The sequence below is a fragment of the Lepidochelys kempii genome, chromosome 6, assembly GCF_965140285.1.
Source record: "Lepidochelys kempii isolate rLepKem1 chromosome 6, rLepKem1.hap1, whole genome shotgun sequence".
In the NCBI taxonomy this organism is placed as follows: domain Eukaryota; kingdom Metazoa; phylum Chordata; order Testudines; family Cheloniidae; genus Lepidochelys; species Lepidochelys kempii.
Genome location: NC_136385.1, coordinates 15,468,655 through 15,485,818, shown reverse-complemented (window position 1 = coordinate 15,485,818; position 17,164 = coordinate 15,468,655). Strand labels below are relative to the sequence as shown.

General features: G+C 50.6%; 1 protein-coding gene across 1 annotated transcript; it reads right to left on the bottom strand.

Moving 5' to 3' along the window:
- Positions 1-1,695: 1,695 nt before the first annotated feature.
- LOC140912460 (membrane-spanning 4-domains subfamily A member 15) lies at positions 1,696-16,398 on the bottom strand. Its single transcript, XM_073346891.1, has 7 exons — positions 16,298-16,398; positions 13,821-13,987; positions 11,951-12,070; positions 9,198-9,254; positions 7,927-8,079; positions 5,985-6,104; positions 1,696-5,535 (listed from the first exon to the last, which is right to left on the bottom strand). Exons 2-7 carry the CDS (start codon positions 13,974-13,976, stop codon positions 5,527-5,529), a joined length of 615 nt encoding a protein of 204 aa, XP_073202992.1. The 5' UTR covers positions 13,977-13,987; positions 16,298-16,398; the 3' UTR covers positions 1,696-5,526.
- Between the last annotated feature and the right edge of the window lie 766 nt (positions 16,399-17,164).

The window sequence follows — 17,164 nt, the reverse complement described above, 5'->3', positions numbered from 1 at the left end:
GCTCCGCCCACTGCCCCGAAGTCCCGCCCCTACCCACCACTTTTTCGAGGACTCGCCCTTTCCCCCCTTTTTCTCTCCTAACCTTGCTCACTTTCCCATTTTCACCAGGCAGAGAGTGAGGGTGGGGCTGGGATGAGGAGTTTGGGGGGCAGGAGGGGGCTCTGGGCTGAGGCAGGGGGTGGGAGCATGGGGGGTGTGGGCTCCAGCTGGGGTGCGGGCTCTGGGGTGGGGCTGGGATGAGGAGTTTGGGGGGCAGGAGGGGGCTCTGGGCTGAGGCAGGGGGTGGGAGCATGGGGGGGTGCGGGCTCTGGGGTGGGGCCGAGATGAGGAGTTTGGGGGGCAGGAGGGGGCTCTGGGCTGAGGCAGAGGGTGGGAGCGTGGGGGGGGGTGAGGACTCCAGCTGGGGTGCGGGCTCTGGGGTGGGGCTGGGATGAGGAGTTTGGGGTGCAGGAGGGGGCTCTGGGCTGAGGCAGAGGGTGGGAGTGTTGGGGGGTGAGGGTGGTGCTTACCTCAGGCGGCTCCCGGGAAGCAGCACCGTGTCCCTTCGACTCCTAGGCAGAATAGCGGCCACTGGTAGTTCCATGCACTGCCTGTGCCTGCAGGCGCTGCCCCCGCAGCTCCCATTGGCTGCAGTTCCCGGCCAATGGGAGCTGTGGAGCCGGTGCACAGGGCAGGGGCAGTGTACGGAGCCCCCACGGGCACCCCTATGCCTAGGAGCTGGCGAGACATGCTGGCCACTTCCCAGGATATGCAGAGAGCCTGGCAGGTAGCCTGCCTGCCCTGCTGATGCCAAGTGGACTTTTAACAGCCCAGTCAGCAGTGCTGATCAGAGCTGCCAGGGTCCCTTTTCGACCAGGCGTTCTGGTAGAAACTGGACATCTGGCAACCCTACAGGAAAGGGAAGGAGGGAACCCTCCCCAAACCTCTACCCCAGCCGCCATACTTGTGATGGGCTCTCAGGCCCCCCCTTCCCGATGTCTGCCATGTTTGTGAGGGGCACACAGTGTATTGTTTTGCTAGGCCAGTGTGTGACATTGACACTTCCTTGAAACGGGGAGGAACCCCCCAAAACTGACCCTGGCCCCCATTGTTATGGTGACACTGAAAGCATTAAGATCAGCTTAGGATGCGTTTTGCTTTTATTTCATTTGACCAAATCTGACTTGTCATGCTTTGATTTATAATCACTTAAAATCTATCTTTGTAGTTAATCATTTTTTTTATTTATTCTCTCTGAAGCAGTGCGTTTGGTTTGAAGCATGTCAGAGACTCCCCTTGGGATAACAAGCCTGGTGCATATCAATTTCTTTGTTAAATTGACAAACTCCTATAAGCTTGCAGTGTCCAGTGGGTATAACTGAACTCTGCAAGATGGAGGTTCCTAGGGTTGTATCTGGGCCTGGAGATATTGGCTAGTGTAATTTGGTTGCACAATCCAAGGAGCAGCTGCCATGCCAGAGGCTGTGCGTGAACAGCTCAGGTGTGGGGGTTCTCACAGCAGAGCAGAGTAAGGCTGGCTCTCAGAGTCAAGGATTGACTAGCAGATCACCGGTCTGGCTAACACCAGAGGGGAACATCACACCCTCTCCATCCCTACCTCCTCCCTCCCCTCCATCCCTGCCACCTTCATCCATGCCTCTTTCTCTCTCCCTCCATTGCCACCTCCCCCCATCGCTGGGAAGGAGGAACAAAGCATTTCACAGAATGATATCACTTTTAATCTGAAAAGGGAATTGCACGGGGAGAGGCTGGTATATACTGAAATGAGAACACAGGTGTTCAGAACAGCAGCATTATACAGTTATTCTCTTCAGCGCTAACGCTGATATTGCCATGTGCTGGTTATATGCAGAAAAGACATTCATTGTGTGATTGATACAAGAAAAGGTGTGAGCTCTAAGCAGAATCCTGAAGCTGGCCCGTTTACCATTTTAAACAAGGCAGAGTGTCCCATGGACCTCATTTTCCAGAGATTGAGATTCATAGCTGTTAAGGCCAGAAGGTGCCATTAGACCATTCTAGTCTGACCTTCTATAGAACATAGACCAGAGAAGTTCACCCAGTTTCCTCTGTACTGGTGTATGTAAAACTGTTTAGCGGTTTGTATTGTCACCACTTTCTTGATTCTCTTATGTTACAGTTTGTCAGCACCATATTGACCAGAATAGTTGGACGCTCTATTCCAGAATAAAAGTGATTTCATTCCAGAATAAGTTACTCCATTTTGAAAGCACATTCTGGAGTAAAGTGACTTTTATTCTGGAATAGAATGTCCAGATGAGGAGCTATTCTGAAATAATTATTCTGGTCAGTTTTCTTATGTAAACAAGCCTTTTCCTAAGGAATAAATGTCCAGGGTATTTTGAAGTGACATTTTGCAATAAGCCTTTTTGTTGACATTCCACAACTAAAGGAACATTTATTCTTTAATTTTTGACTTAAAATGTTGTTTTGTTTCGGATACTGAAAAAGTTCAGTTTTTTCCTTTGGGTTTGGGGATGTTTTGGAAGTTCCTCATTCAGTGACTTTCTCCTCTTTGTTTTTTTCAATGGAGGAAGCAAAAAAAGTTGTTGAAATCCCCCCCCCCCGCTCCCTTTTTTAAACTTCTTCCAACTTGGAAGAGTTAAAAAAGTGAAAAGCTCTTTCACACTTTTTAGCTTTTTTGAACTGAAAAGATATGAAAAAAGTTTTTTTAAAAAGTCATTAAAAGTGCTACTTTCTCTAATTTGTAATTTCTTTTATAACTGAAAAAAAGTGTGAACAAGTGTTTAATTGTATTTTTACTTTTCTCAACTTGTTCCCCATTTTTCTTCACTGGAAAAAGTGAAAAAAGGGAGTGGAGGGTAACTACCCCATTTTCTCCAGTTTTCAAAAGCTGAAATGAAAGTTTAAATTGAAATACATTGAAATTTTTAATTTCAAATCTACATTTTGAAATGCAACAATAAATCTCTGTTGTTTTGTTTCAAAGTGGCATTTCAAAACTAAAGCAAAAAAAACCACACTAATTTTGTTTTGAAATGCCCCACAGAAAACCAACATTTTCTAATGGGAAAATTTCAAAACACAATTTTTCCTGTGGAAAGATCCATGGGACAAATTCTGGTGTTCTGATCCGGTCTATATAATACTTTTCTGCTGTCATTGCCTAACAGCTGACCCTAAGCGGCACTGAATATCTGCAGTGCCCAGTGCAGTCAACTAGAACTGTGAGTACTGAGTAGTAAAACTGGGTAGAAAACAGTTCCCATCTGGATAAAATTTTTGAGATTTTTCTTGGCCCAAATTGGGATGAAATGTCAAAATCTCAAAAAAATTTGCAAACTGAAAAATCTGAAATTTTTTTTAGTTTCGATCGATCAAAACATTTAATTTTGATTTTTATCTTTTTAAATTAACTTTCCCCCCCTATCATTAGCATAGATTTCTAAACAAAAACTAGTTTTGCATTGAAAAAAATTATTTTTTTTGTTTCAAAAATAAAATTCTAACTCTTTTGTCCCAAAATTTTTCAAAACAAGAAGTTCCTCAAAACCACCCTTTTCCCACAAACCGTTTTGGTTTCAGTGAATTGGCATTTCCACACACACAAAAAAAAATTTTTTTTGCTGAAAAATTCTTGACCAGCTCTAGTCAGTACCACTCAGAATCCAGACTGGTAAGGTTCTAACCTCTAGCGACCACTTCTCAAATTCGAGAGGTAAGCTTGGTTTCGAATGGACAGATAGGGATGTAGATAGACATAACATTCTGTGGGAACATTTGTTATAATAATACTGTAAGCTCAGGTTAATATAGCAAAAAATAAAAAAAATCATCTTTAGCATTTGCATGGTACCCAGTAGAATGAACCTGGCAATACACACAAGAGGTGGATTCTTGCTGGAGGTATGAAGGGAACCTGATACATTTATATAGCCCTAGAGGTGTGACTTTCCCACTGTGGCCTACTGAATCCTTCCTGGCAGGTTACAAAATGAGACATTTTAAGATCCAAGCAATGGGAGAGGTGAGGTACTGGAAGACAACTGGGATACTGGAAGTGAAGGGGGATCAGTGAGAAGATCTTTCTTTTATGACATGATCCTCAGAATGAAAGAGCTGCCATAAAGCCAAAGAAGATTGGAAAGAAGTTAGGGGGTGAGTGAATGTGATTCTAAACAGCAGTAACCCTGGCAGTCCTAAGAACTTTATTCTATAAGTCCTGAAGACTGCTAAGGGTTTGACTTCCCCTCAGAAATATGTAGTTTGAGAGTATCAGCAGTGGCTGAAGAAATCATTCTAAGGACTTGGAAATCAGCAAAGAACACAAGTGCTAAGGGCTGGTCCATAAAACATGTGGTCTGGATGGATAATACAACATGAAGGGAGAACAAGTGAGGATTTTCAGGAGACAAAAGGGCCAAGTTCTTGGTGGAAGCCGAAGACATCAGGAGCTACATGAGGGCTGAATGTGGCATTTACATGGAGATCATGGCATCACTGCTCTGTTTGGGGACAATCAGGGTGTCATGTCTTTAGTGGTTTGGTTTTTTTATATCACGCGCTGCCCTGTATGTTCCATCACATAATAGATGTGTTTATATCTGTTATATATCTGTATATATACAAAATCTGTTACCTTCTATCTATAGCCCCTGGCTTACTGCACTCCTTTACTGCAACACAAATAAAAAAAATTAAACAGACCCCCACTCTCTGTCTTGGTGCAATTAAGTTGTGTGAGGGAACCAGGGGGCAAAGACCAAGAAAAAGGTCATCTTCTACTCCATAATCCTGTTGACTCCCACTGCTTTCCCCATCCATCTTGTTTGCCTGTGCAGACCGGAGGGTTTGTGGAACTGGGGGAGAGGCGTGAGCAGGATGGAAGGAGTGGCTTTGGAGTTTGCTGTCTTTTGCTCTGGTTGCAGAGAATTCTAGGGATCATAGGAGGATTTGAGGGGAGAGGGGGCCCTGGGTTCAGTCTCATTCCATCTCCTCTCCCATTACTGACTGGCGAGTTTGAGGGGCCAGGGAAGGTGTGTGGGGGTCAGTTTATTTTCACCATCCCCATACAGGCTGGAGCGTTTGGGAGTCAGGGGAGGGCTTTGAGGTGCAAAAAATCAGAGTTAACTCCTGCCTGCTAGTGTCAGGAGGGAGGGGGGAAGTTCAGGGGTCAGAGTCCATGAGGGGATTCTGTGAGTAGGGTCCTGAGAGAGGTCATGGGCTGCAGTAGGTTACAGACAGGAGAGTTTCTGGGGAAAGTCAGGGGATAGTTTGAGCGTTAAAGCTGCTCTCATCTCTCAGTTGGGGGGCTCAGGAATAGTGGTGTCTGGCTCAGCATTCGCCCCTATCCCCTAGACACAGAAGGGGGGGTAGGTGGGCTGCAGGAGATGTTGGGGCTCAGAGTTTGCTCCCTCTGCCATCCTGCCTGGGAAAGTGAAGATGTGGCCAAGGGTCCATGTTGCTGTGGCTCCAGTGTGGGAAATCTCTGTCATGTTCTCAGTGCACCTGGGGGTGGGAGGAGCAGAGCTGGCCTCTGTTCCATCACAGCACCTGGGGAATAATCAGAGAACAGAATTTACCTTTCCATCTCATCAGGATCACACTGAAAACTGGCATTCGACCCCTCCCCTCCTCTGCCTTTTCTGACAGTGGTTCATCCAGGGCAGGATTAGAATCCATTGGTGGATCAACATAGAGGTAAAGCGCTGGACTGGTCCAACATGGGCAATGAATTCCCCTTTCCCCAAGGAACGGGGTCAAGGGGATCTGACCTTGCTCCAATTGAAATCTCTGGACAAACCCTCACTGACGTCCATGAGGGCTCAGCTGGTGGCTCCATTGTCAGAGCAATGAGGCAGGAGGTCTCTCCAGGGCTAAGGCAATGGGAGTCTTGCTGCTGATGTCAATGGGCTATGGATCAGGCCGAGGTGAGGAGCACGGTTTGCGCGCAATTGCTCCAGGGTTGTGCGGCAGGGAGTGTGTCTGTGCTCCAGCCTCACCATCCGTGTGTAGTCCTGCTGTTTCATGGCCTTGTGTCCGAACACCAGGGCGGCGATGGCCGTGCACAGCTCCAGCAGGCACAGCAGGATGAACACTGAGTTAATCCCGTGACTCAGAATCTGTGGGGAAGAAAGCCCAGGTGAGGTCATCCAGCAATCCCACTGCATGGAGCCACCTCGCCCCAGGGGAGGCCTGTCCCCCAGCTGGGAAGTGTCATTACTACACAGCGAGCAGGTGAGGACTGCCCAAGCTCTCCTCTCTGCACATGCCCTGATAGGGGGCAGGGCATGGCAAGGGGGCCCAGCCATCCAGTGGACAGACATACTATGTGTTGGGTCCTGCGTGGCACTAGCTAGGACTCAAATTGGCTGCATTAGGCAGTGACTCTCCCAGTACAGCCAAAGGGAATCCCTTCTCCTCCCAGGGCTGAGCTGGGCAGAGCCTATCTTGTTTCAGAGTCTAGCTCCCTGTCCCTCCTTCATCTCTGGCTCTTCTCCTGCCCCTTGTTCTCACTTGGGGCAGTGAAGCTCACCAGAGACACTCATAGCTTTGCAGGGCCCTGGGCCAGGTCACACCCATGGTGTCCCAGGTAGATTTCAGTGATCCACCTAGCATTTTTGAGGGAAGGGGGTTTGGCAACAGGATGGAGGGCAGGAAGGGGGAAGCGGGGAGCATTGTGTTGGATCGGGGCAGGCCAAGGGGGCTGCAGCTTATCATGGCACAATATGGGCCCCGTAAAGGCCACGCATTAAAAGCATAGTCTCTGTACTGTTCCTCTCACTACGACCATTGTGATGGCTGCCATCTTGGCTGGCGCACCAGGGAGCCTCTGGAGTGTGGTGTATTGGAAACGGTGTTAAAATTACAAGCAGTCACTTTATATTGTAGGGGATCAGCCACCATCTTGGCTAGCCCCTTGGGGAACTGAACCGGGGACCCCTAGACCTAAATTATTGAGTCTTTACAGGTTGAGCTAAAGAGCCAGTAGCTGCTGTGCACCAGGTGCTATGGGGACCCATAACACCCACACACTGACTCTACACCCACTCCTGAGCTTCCTCCCATAAGGCTGTACAGCTCCTGGGTGATCCAGTCCCCATTCCGGGCTACATACTGATGGTATCATTATACTGGCCGGCCAAAGAAAGACTGGTCTCTTTAAATCTCAGGGTGCTGATTTGTAGCAGATCTCAGTGTGGGCCCCACCTAGCTCTGGGGCAATGCTGCTGTTGTAGAGGCACCCCATAAAAGAACCTCACCCTACTTATTGCCAGTCTCAAGCAAGCAAAAATCATGAGTCAGGCCTCAAAGGGTTGCAAGTTTGGTGTAAAAATCATGAGATTAAAACAGAAATAAAAACAAACATGGGGTTCATTTTATTTGCCTTTTGGTTCCCCACAGCCAGGAGGCTGGAGGAACCTTACTTTTTTTTGGTTTTAAACAGCAGCTGAGAGTCTCACCTAATCAGCCTAATCCAGGAGCTGGGACTTTAAGAAAAACACCAAATATTGTGCAACTCAAATAGACTTGCAAGAGTTGGCAGCACCGCTTGCATCTGAGCCTCTCAAAGGGCTTCACAAACATTCTGATGGCCAACCCACCCGAGGAAGGCACTATTAGCCCCATTTCCTAGATGGGGAAACTGAGGCACAGAGTGGGGTTGCAGAGCAAGTCAGTGACAGAGCTGAGGTCTCCTGACCCACCCTGGTCTAGTGAATAACTACTACAGCTTCCCACCGCTCTTGTTTGATTGAAACCCCCCCCCCAACCAGGTGAACAGATGGATTCGTTGCCCCTTGCTGAGTTTCTATTCCCATGTTGCGGAGCCAGTGGGTCCTGAGAGGGATGATCCCAGGTCCCCTGAAGTGCTAGACCCAGTCAGACCCCTTCAAAGAGGCTGTGGATTGCTGCAGGAGCAGGCGGCGTGGAAGAGGTACCCACGTAGACAGATTGGGAGCAGTTCAGCAGGGTCATTTTGTTGCCCTCAAGTATGCTGCACCACGGGATGTCTTGGCCCATCTCCACGCTGTGAATGATCATGGCCGCCAGGGTAGCCAGGATGACCAGGCCGCTGATAATGTAGCAGACTTTCACCTGGATCAATCACAGCCAATTAGAGGAGAGCAGAGCACAACATCTGCAATCGTTACAGCACTCACCGAGATCAGTGTCCCAGTGCGATGGGAGCCCCATGGGCACAGCAAAAGGCATCTCTACCCCAAAGGTCTTACCGTCCAAACAGACTAGGCAGAAAGAACTGTTACAAGCCCCGTCTCCCGCCTCCCACTCTACAGGTGTAGAAATGGGGCACAGAGACATTCGGTGCCTTGCCTGAGGTCAAATCTCTGGCAGGACTGGGAAAAGAAGCCAGCTCTCTAGACCGCCCAGGCCAAAGCCTTAACTAAAAAGCCATCCTCATGGCACATTTATAATATGGGTGTAATCTCTAAGGGCCCATCAGCTGAGGCACCTGAGCCAACAGTCCATGGGATGAAACAGCTGTGGCTGAGTGGCCTACGTGGGGCAGCTCTGGGGTCTGGAATGGACTTCCCGTGCTGGTCATATGGAGTCTGAGCACGTTGCCTTGGAGGACACAGCGTATCTGGTCCAGCAGGGGGTGATGGGGCTGAATCATTATGCAGTTGTGGTATTAGAGTCCTAGGGCCCCATTTTGTGATGCTCAGAGCCCCATCAACTCCCAGCAAAGTCCATGGGCCTAAATCTTCATTCAGGCGGATGCAGGAATGGAGAGGGTTGGGCAAATGTGGTTAAAGCCACCCTCACACATCCCAGCCCCTAGTGTAAGGGTCCATCTACACAGCAGCTGGGAGGTGTGACTCCCAGCTCAGGTAGACATGCACATGCAAGCTCTGCTCAAGCTAACACCTAAAACTAGCGGTGCTGGCCTCAACAGCACGAGCCAGGTAACCTGAGTATGTACTTAAGATCTTGGACAGGGTTGTACTCGGGGCCACCACCCATGCTGCCATGGCCACACTGCAGAGCTAGCGCATGTTCACATGCCTGAGCTGGGAATCCCACCTCCCAGTTGCAGTGTAGAAATGGACTGAGTTAAAGCAGGCTCAGGGCTTCTGAAATTTGCATCCAGGCTACGTAGGGCCTCCTAGGTGCCATCAGCCACTGTGGCTAGCTGGAGTGCAGCCACGCACCAGTCCCACTCCCATGAACGAAAATGCTTGGAGGATATTTACCAGCCAGATGCTTTCTCTTCTCTCAGTCTCCACCAGCACGGATCCCGAGGACACAAGCTGCCCAGGGAACAGCAAATGGGGAAGAGTTATCGGCAGGTTCCCATCCCACTCAAAATCACGCACACGTTGGAACTGGGTGGAATGAACCCCACAGGATTATGGGCCATGAAAGCCCTGCCCCAGAAGATGACACGAGATTGTCACTAGGATCGAGGTGTAAAGAGACCCAAATTCAGGTTTCGGGAGATTAATGGTGGGATTGAGGTCTCACAGGCTCTCAAGTCCCATCTCATGGGACTCCCTCTCCTTTTATCCCACTGCAAAGCAGCCCAGAGGAGCTGGGATTTTCCCAAATTCTCAGAAGCCAAAGGCTCATTGTCCGGAGCCACAGTGCAATCTGCTGGGCGTTTCCGTATGGCAGGGTAGCTGTGAAGTTCTCCAGATAGGATTTGCTTTCCCTCCATGTCACCACCTGGATCCATTGCCTCCCTGACAGTTGGACAGAAGCCTAAAGCCTGTATGCCCTACTCTACTTGCGCTATATTGATGACATCTTCATAATCTGGACCCATGGAAAAGAAGCCCTTGAGGAATTCCACCATGATTTCAACAATTTCCATCCCACCATCAACCTCAGCTTGGTCCAGTCCACACAAGAGATCCACTTCCTGGACAGTACAGTGCTAATAAACGATGGTCACATAAACACTACCCTATACCGGAAACCTACTGACCGCTATTCCTACGTACATGCCTCCAGCTTTCACCCTGACTACACCACACAATCCATTGCCTACAGCCAAGCTCTGCGATACAACCGCATTTGCTCCAACCCCTCAGACAGAGACAAACACCTACAAGATCTCTGTCAAGCATTCTTACAACTACAATACCCACCTGCGGAAGTGAAGAAACAGATTGATAGAGCCAGAAGAGTTCCCAGAAGTCACCTACTACAGGACAGGCCTAACAAAGAAAATAACAGAATGCCACTAGCCGTCACCTTCAGCCCCCAACTAAAATCCCTCCAACACATTATTAAGGATCTACAACCTATCTTGAAGGATGACCCAACACTCTCACAAATCTTGGGAGACAGGCCAGTCCTTGTCTACAGACAGCCCCCCAACCTGAAGCAAATACTCACCAGCAACCACATACCACACAACAGAACCTCTAACCCAGGAACCTATCCTTGCAACAAAGCCCGTTGCCAACTGTGTCCACATATCTATTCAGGGGACACCATCACAGGGCCTAATCACATCAGCCACACGATCAGAGGCTGGTTCACCTGCACATCCACCAATGTGATATATGCCATCATGTGCCAGCAATGCCCCTCTGCCATGTACATTGGTCAAACTGGACAGTCTCTACGCAAAAGAATAAATGGACACAAATCAGATGTCAAGAATTATAACATTCATAAACCAGTCGGAGAACACTTCAATCTCTCTGGTCACGCGATTACAGACATGAAAGTTGTGATATTACAACAAAAAAACTTCAAATCCAGACTCCAGCGAGAGACTGTTGAATTGGAATTCATTTGCAAATTGGATACAATTAACTTAGGCTTGAATAGAGACTGGGAGTGGCTAAGCCATTATGCAAGGTAATCTATTTCCCCTTGTTTTTTCCTACTCCCTCTCCCCCCCAGACGTTCTTGTTAAACCCTGGATTTGTGCTGGAAATGGCCCACCTTGATTATCATACACATTGTAAGGAGAGTGATCACTTTAGATAAGCTATTACCAGCAGGAGAGTGGGGTGGGGGGAGGTATTTTTTCATGCTTTGTGTTTATAAAAAGATCTTCTACTCTTTCCACAGTATGCATCCGATGAAGTGAGCTGTAGCTCACGAAAGCTTATGCTCAAATAAATTGGTTAGTCTCTAAGGTGCCACAAGTACTCCTTTTCTTTATGCACAGGTAGCTGACCCTGAGCTTGGGACTCAGAGAGAGAATTGCATGAGCCTCTTGATCTAAGAATAAGGGCCAATTTAGTCCCCTGCTGATGGCTGCATCAGTTTCAGTAGTGTCTTATGGGGCGCAGCCACCGGCGGGAGGCAAATATCCACCATCTCCCAGACTGGGGTGTACACACAGTGGAGCCTGATTGAATGTAGGGGTGAATTTCCATCATATCCGAGAGTTCTTCCCTGCCAGAGCTGGGGCCTCTCCGTCGGAGCGGTGATTGTGGGGTGAAAACTAACAGACTGAACCCCACCCTCACACCAGCCTGAGGAGTGTGGGGGTGGGGGGATGGATCTGATCTGGGGCAGGATTGGGGCAGAGCAATGTCATAGGGGTAGGGTTGCCAGTCTGCCCCAGCATTCAGGGAAATGCCCCACATTTCCATGAGCCTCATTTGCAGGCCTGCATCCCAAAATGTGTGTGAGCGCTGATGATGGCATGCTGGCCCAGGGTCCTGCACATCTGCATGCCGTGACCCTGCACCATGGTGGGGCCTGATGGAGCTGCCACAGGTTGAGCAAACGGACCCATCCTAGGGGGAGTGAGTCCACCCTGAAAGCATTTGCAGGGTTACCACCACCTTCTCCGCCCCTCCCAAGGGCTCAGTGCATAGCACACTCCCTGTTATTCTGAAAGCCTGCCTGGCTATGCTCACTGCCTTCTGTGCCAGAGTTCAGGGCATATCCCAGAGCAAATTTGTTGAGACACCCCCCTGCCGCCCCGAAACTGGATCAAAGGGCTGAGCTTCTCACTCCCGGAGCTGGCTGTGCCTACCAGGAAGCCGATCCAAAAGTAGACTCCGCTGGCCACAGTGAGGGCTGGGGCTGGGAATTCAGTTACCATCAAGGCAATCCCAAAGGAGATCTGCGTGAAACCAGATACGATCTGTATGGCCTAGAGGGGAAGAGGAGATGGAGCTTGGTGTTACTTATACACAATATGTGCAGCAGCATTACCATGATCTATGGCATCACTGTTATCACCATAGCCATCACCACTGACATCATTACCTCCATCACCCCGCCATCACCCCATTACCCTGCTAACATCATCACCCCACCATCATCATCACTGCCAATCTCATCACCCCGCCAACCCCATCACCGCCATCACCCTTATCAACCTCATCATCCCCACCATCATCACTGCCATCAGCCCCACCAACCCCCTCACCCTGCGAACCCCATCACCCCGTCAACCCCATCACCGCCATCACCCCCACTAACCTCCTCACCCCATTACCCTGCCAACATCATCACTGCCATCAGCCCCACCAACCTCATCACCCTCACCATTAACCCCACTAATCCCATCACTAATTCCATCAATATCATCACCCCATCACACTGCCAACATCATCAACCCCATCATCCGGCTAACATCATCACCACCATCACCTCTGACAACCCCATCACCCTGCAATTATCATCATCACTCCCACCACCCCCACCAACATTATCACCATCACCCCATCACCCTGCCAACATCATCACTGCCATTACCCCCACCATCAATGCTAACCATCGTCTTTACCATCCCCACTACCGTTATGAACAGCAGCTGCATCCTCACTGCTGCCATTGTCATTATTTTCTGTTTTCTCTCCCCCCACCCCACCCGGGGAACAAATTGCGACTCCTCTCACATCGCCTCTTGAGATCTCCGTTCCTGGAGGAGCTCGTCTCCTGATGACCCACAGTGTCTGAGACACACATGCTCAGCGGCAGCCCTTAGGTTAGCCCCAGGACCTAAACTTATCAGCAGAATGAGAGCAGATGGGGGAAATCAGCTGGGTTGAGGCACCAAAATCCTCCCATGGAGATAATCCTCTCTGACTTACATTGTCTGGCTGGCCAGCATTTTTCTGGGCATACGGGGAGATGTTTATGCCTTTGAATGCCAGGAAGCTGTTAAGCTAGGAAACCCTGCAGCTATAGCACTCCGTGGTGTGCTCTTGCCAGCTCTCGCCAGCTAAACGGGGCTCAGGCTGTGTTAATAGCACTGTGGGAGGCTGGTGATGCAATAGGGGGGTTCTTCACTTGGGGTTAGGTCCAGACCTGCTCCCTAGGGTAAGTGGGGCACTTGCCTGTTGGAGCAGAGATAAAACTGAGGTCACACATGGTCTTTTAAGATGCCAAAGGGGGAGGTTAGATGTGGCATCCTGGCTCATGGAATTACTCACTGCCTTCCTCAAATTTCCCTCCCGCTGTTTCACTTGCATATGGCTGCTGCACAGTTGCTGTGTGTCACCCCAGAGGTGGCTGCATTTCAGTGGCTGGAGCTGCAGCGTGGAATCTTTAGGGATGCAAGGGGCTACGTGACCGTCCAGTGGGGGGTGACGCTTACAGTTCAGCTGGTGCTAGCTGAGCCCCTTGTTGGGCCATCTCAGCAGCCAGGCAAGGGCTGAATGTGCAGGGCGCGGGTTCCAATTCTAAGCCACCCCCCCCCCACACCCAGTGAAGAGTTAATTCTTGCTCCTCTAGGCCTCACCCACAGCATCCTTGCAAGTGAAGGGAAGGAGAGTCCATTAGTTTCCTAGTGACCCAAGGGGAAGAGCCCCGCTGCCCCTCACTAAGTGCACTGTGCGGGGGTGGGTCACTCTCAGTTCCCCTTCGTTCATCCAGCAGAGATGTCAGACCCTCACCCCCAGTGCCTTGGGCTGTGCCTTCCTGAAGCCTTTGACCTGGGAGGAGCTGGGCTGTGGAGCCGTTGAGTCCAGCTGTGCAGCCCGGGGGTCAGTCTGCGGGATGACCTCTGTGATGACCTTCATCCCCCCGGATTCTGTCACTGTTGCTGCCATTTCGGTGCCAGCTGTGGAGAGAATGGGGAAGTTGGGGTCAATAGCAGGACAAGGCCGGGGCAGAGGAATGGCAGCTCCCCACTGCGGGAGTTAGGCAGAGGAGAATCCTCCACTTCCTGCCAATGGAATGGGACAGCCGACTCCTTCCTAGCTGGGGAATCCCTTCAGACAAATAGCCTATAGAGGAGGGGGGAGCTTGCTATGGGCATCCCAGGGTCTGCTCGCTAAGGGGTTCCCATGGAAGAGATCCCAGGGACCTGCTGGCTAAGGGGCTCCTAGAGGAGAGACCCCAGGGCCTGCTCGCTAAGGGGATCCCAGAGGAGAGACCCCAGGGGCCTGCTTGCTAGGGGAATCCCAGAGAGAGACCCCAGGGGCTTGCTCACTAAGGGGATCCCAGAGGAAAGACCCCAGGGGCCTGCTCGCTAAGGGAATCCTGGAGGAGAGGTCTCAGGAGCCTGCTCATGAGGGGGATCCCAGGGGAGATAATCCCTGGGGCCTGTTCACCAAGGGGATCCCAGGGGAGAGATCCCAGGGGCCTGTTTGCTAAGCGAACCCCACGGGAGAGATCCCAGGGGCCTGTTGGCCAAGGGGATCCCAGGGGAGAGATCCCAGGGGTGAGCTAACTAGGGGGATCCCAGGGGAGATCCTAGGGGTCTGCTTGCTATGGGATCCCCAGGGAGAAGTCCCATGGATATTCGATGTACAATGATCCCAGTGGTTTACCCCTTAGGGTTTCCAGAAGAAGCTAGGGGAGGGGCAAATCACAGGCTCCACTGAAAGGCAGTGCAGGGGCCATTGAGGCCAGTCCTGTGGCTGCATTCTGTGGGGACAGATCCTGGCCCCTGTTACGTCCCAGGCACCTGGAAGTGATGAGGCTGTAGGCTTCAGGGAGTGGGAAAGGAGTCATGGGGCAAATAGCCCCGCACCAGGTAGACTGCTGTGAAGACTGGTGGACTAGCAATACAAGTAGGTCCCTAGGATCCAGGGCGGGCTTGGACAGCTCACATCTTGACTGCAATTTTGTTCCACGCTAGCTCGATGAAAGCTAGTGTGGGTATGCCACAGCGCTGCAGTCAGACCTCTGACAGCAGCATGGACACACTCAAAGATTGCTCCATGCCAAGCATGCGGATTACTTCCTGACATTCCCCCTGCCCTGGCAAAGGGAGAAGAAATTCCAGGGGATGAGGCTAAGGGAGTGGGTGGGGGTTAGAGAGAGGAGGCCAAAGCAGGGAAGGAGGACACCCTCCATTTGCTGGGAGAAAGCAGGGCCTGGGGAACAACAGAACCAAACAGAGATGGGGGGAGGGGAAGAGCGTGAGAAATGAAACAACAGGAAGAGAGGTTTCAGAGTAGCAGCCGTGTTAGTCTGTATTCGCAAAAAGAAAAGGAGTACTTGTGGCACCTTAGAGACTAACCAATTTATTTGAGCATGAGCTTTCGTGAGCTACAGCTCACTTCATCGGATGTAGCTCATGAAAGCTTATGCTCAAATAAATTTGTTAGTCTCTAAGGTGCCACAAGTCCTCCTTTTCTTTTTACAGGAAGAGAGAGAGTGAGAGAGGGAAAAACAGAATTGGTGTGGAGGGGAAGATACAGTAGAAAAGCTATAGGGAGGGAAAAGGAAACAAAGGGAAGGACAAAAAGTGAGGAGGGGGGACAAAGTATTTAGGAGACCAGATCCCAGGGCGAGCTCCCTATGGGAGGTAGGGATAGAGTAAGAGGTGCAGAGGAGGAAGAGGAAAGATAAAAGGGAGGGGGAAGAGAGAAGCACACAGGGGAATAAGGAGGATGGAGGAAGAAATGAAATGATGGACTCAGAAAAAAACAGAGAGAAGGAAATTGGCAGAGACACATTTTGACTCCAGTTGTTCAGAACTCTTGATGGATTCAAAACTACCACAATGCAAGTGCCAATCTAACGATTGCCCCCCAGTTCCTTGGGGATCTCCCACTCCCCTCCCCCTACCCCCCAACCTAACAATCACCTCCAGTTCCTCAGGGATCTCCCACTCCCCACAGCCCCCTGCCAACTTAATAATTGCCCCCCCAGTTCCTTGGGCATCTCCCACTCCCCCCCCATCAATCTAACAATCTCCCCCCAGCCCCTTGGGATCTCCCACTCCCCACAGCCCCCCCCAATCTAATAATCATCCCCCAGTTCTTTGGGGATCTCCCACTCTCCCCCATCAATCTAACAATCTCCCCCCAGCCCCTTGGGGATCTCCCACTCCCCACAGCCCCCCATCCCCAGGGTCTCCCTGCCTCAGTGAGTGTCTGTCAGGGGGAATGCAGGGGGCTGACCCACTGCCTTCACTTACTCTGCCTAGCTGTTTGGCTGGTGGGACGCCGTGTGTTGTGTTGTGCAAGCCTCGGGTTCTCTCTGCCTTGGCAGCTTTCCCCAGATTGTTGGCCAGAGTCCAAGGGTGGGCGGGAATGCAGGGAGCCTGTCAGAGGAACTCATTGCCATTCTGGCAGCTCTGCACTGACAGGAAGTTTGTTTGTGGACGTATGGGAGGGTTCCTGTTTCCCAAGTCTCCCATTCTGGCCTGTTTCCCAGAGCTGGGGAGGAAAGGGGGCGGCGAGAGGGAGGATCTGTCCACCTCTGTGGATCTGGGTGCCTGTAAGAGAGACAACATGGACCGGAGACAGAGACCATGCGCAGGGAGAAAATAATGTGAATTACTCTGTATCTTCATGAAGTATGCACAGCCCTGGGCACTTGAAGGCCCCTCTGTATCCCCAGTAGATCTTCTGTATACAGCATGTGCCCTGTGACCAGGGAGCCCTTGATGTCAGCTGGCAGAGGGCACAGGGCAGCATAGGGATTCCCTGGGTTGGCTACCTGCATAATAGCTCACCGAAGGGTGGCATGTGAGGTCTCTATCAAGAGCCAGTAGCCTACTGATTGTCACAGTCATTGTGAAATGTACATACAGGTAATATTTAAAGAGTCATGTATCTATAATAAAAATTATGTTCTTAAGGTCTTGGAGTTAAGGCCGATCACCAGGCAGTGACATACCTCGGAGATGTTCCTTTCAGACAGGAGGTAATAGACACCTATTTCCCTGTCTGGCCATTTGTGTGTTGTGCGCCTCTCAGTGGATGTCTATTTGCAAACTTAGCCAGGTCTGAATTGAGAGGCTGTACAAGAGAGGCAATCTATAGGGAGAAAGAAGCAGCAG

What these genes read in the sequence shown, in the direction of transcription:
- LOC140912460 (XM_073346891.1), bottom strand. Translation starts at nt 13,976, where the DNA reads ATGGCAGCAACAGTGACAGAATCCGGGGGGATGAAGGTCATCACAGAG. An exon ending in ACTTTTGGATCGGCTTCCTG is followed by an intron (nt 9,255 to 11,950) that starts GTAGGCACAGCC and finishes TTCCCTGGGCAG; the next exon opens with CTTGTGTCCTCGGGATCCGT. An exon ending in GAAGAGAAAGCATCTGGCTG is followed by an intron (nt 8,080 to 9,197) that starts GTAAATATCCTC and finishes TGATTGATCCAG; the next exon opens with GTGAAAGTCTGCTACATTAT.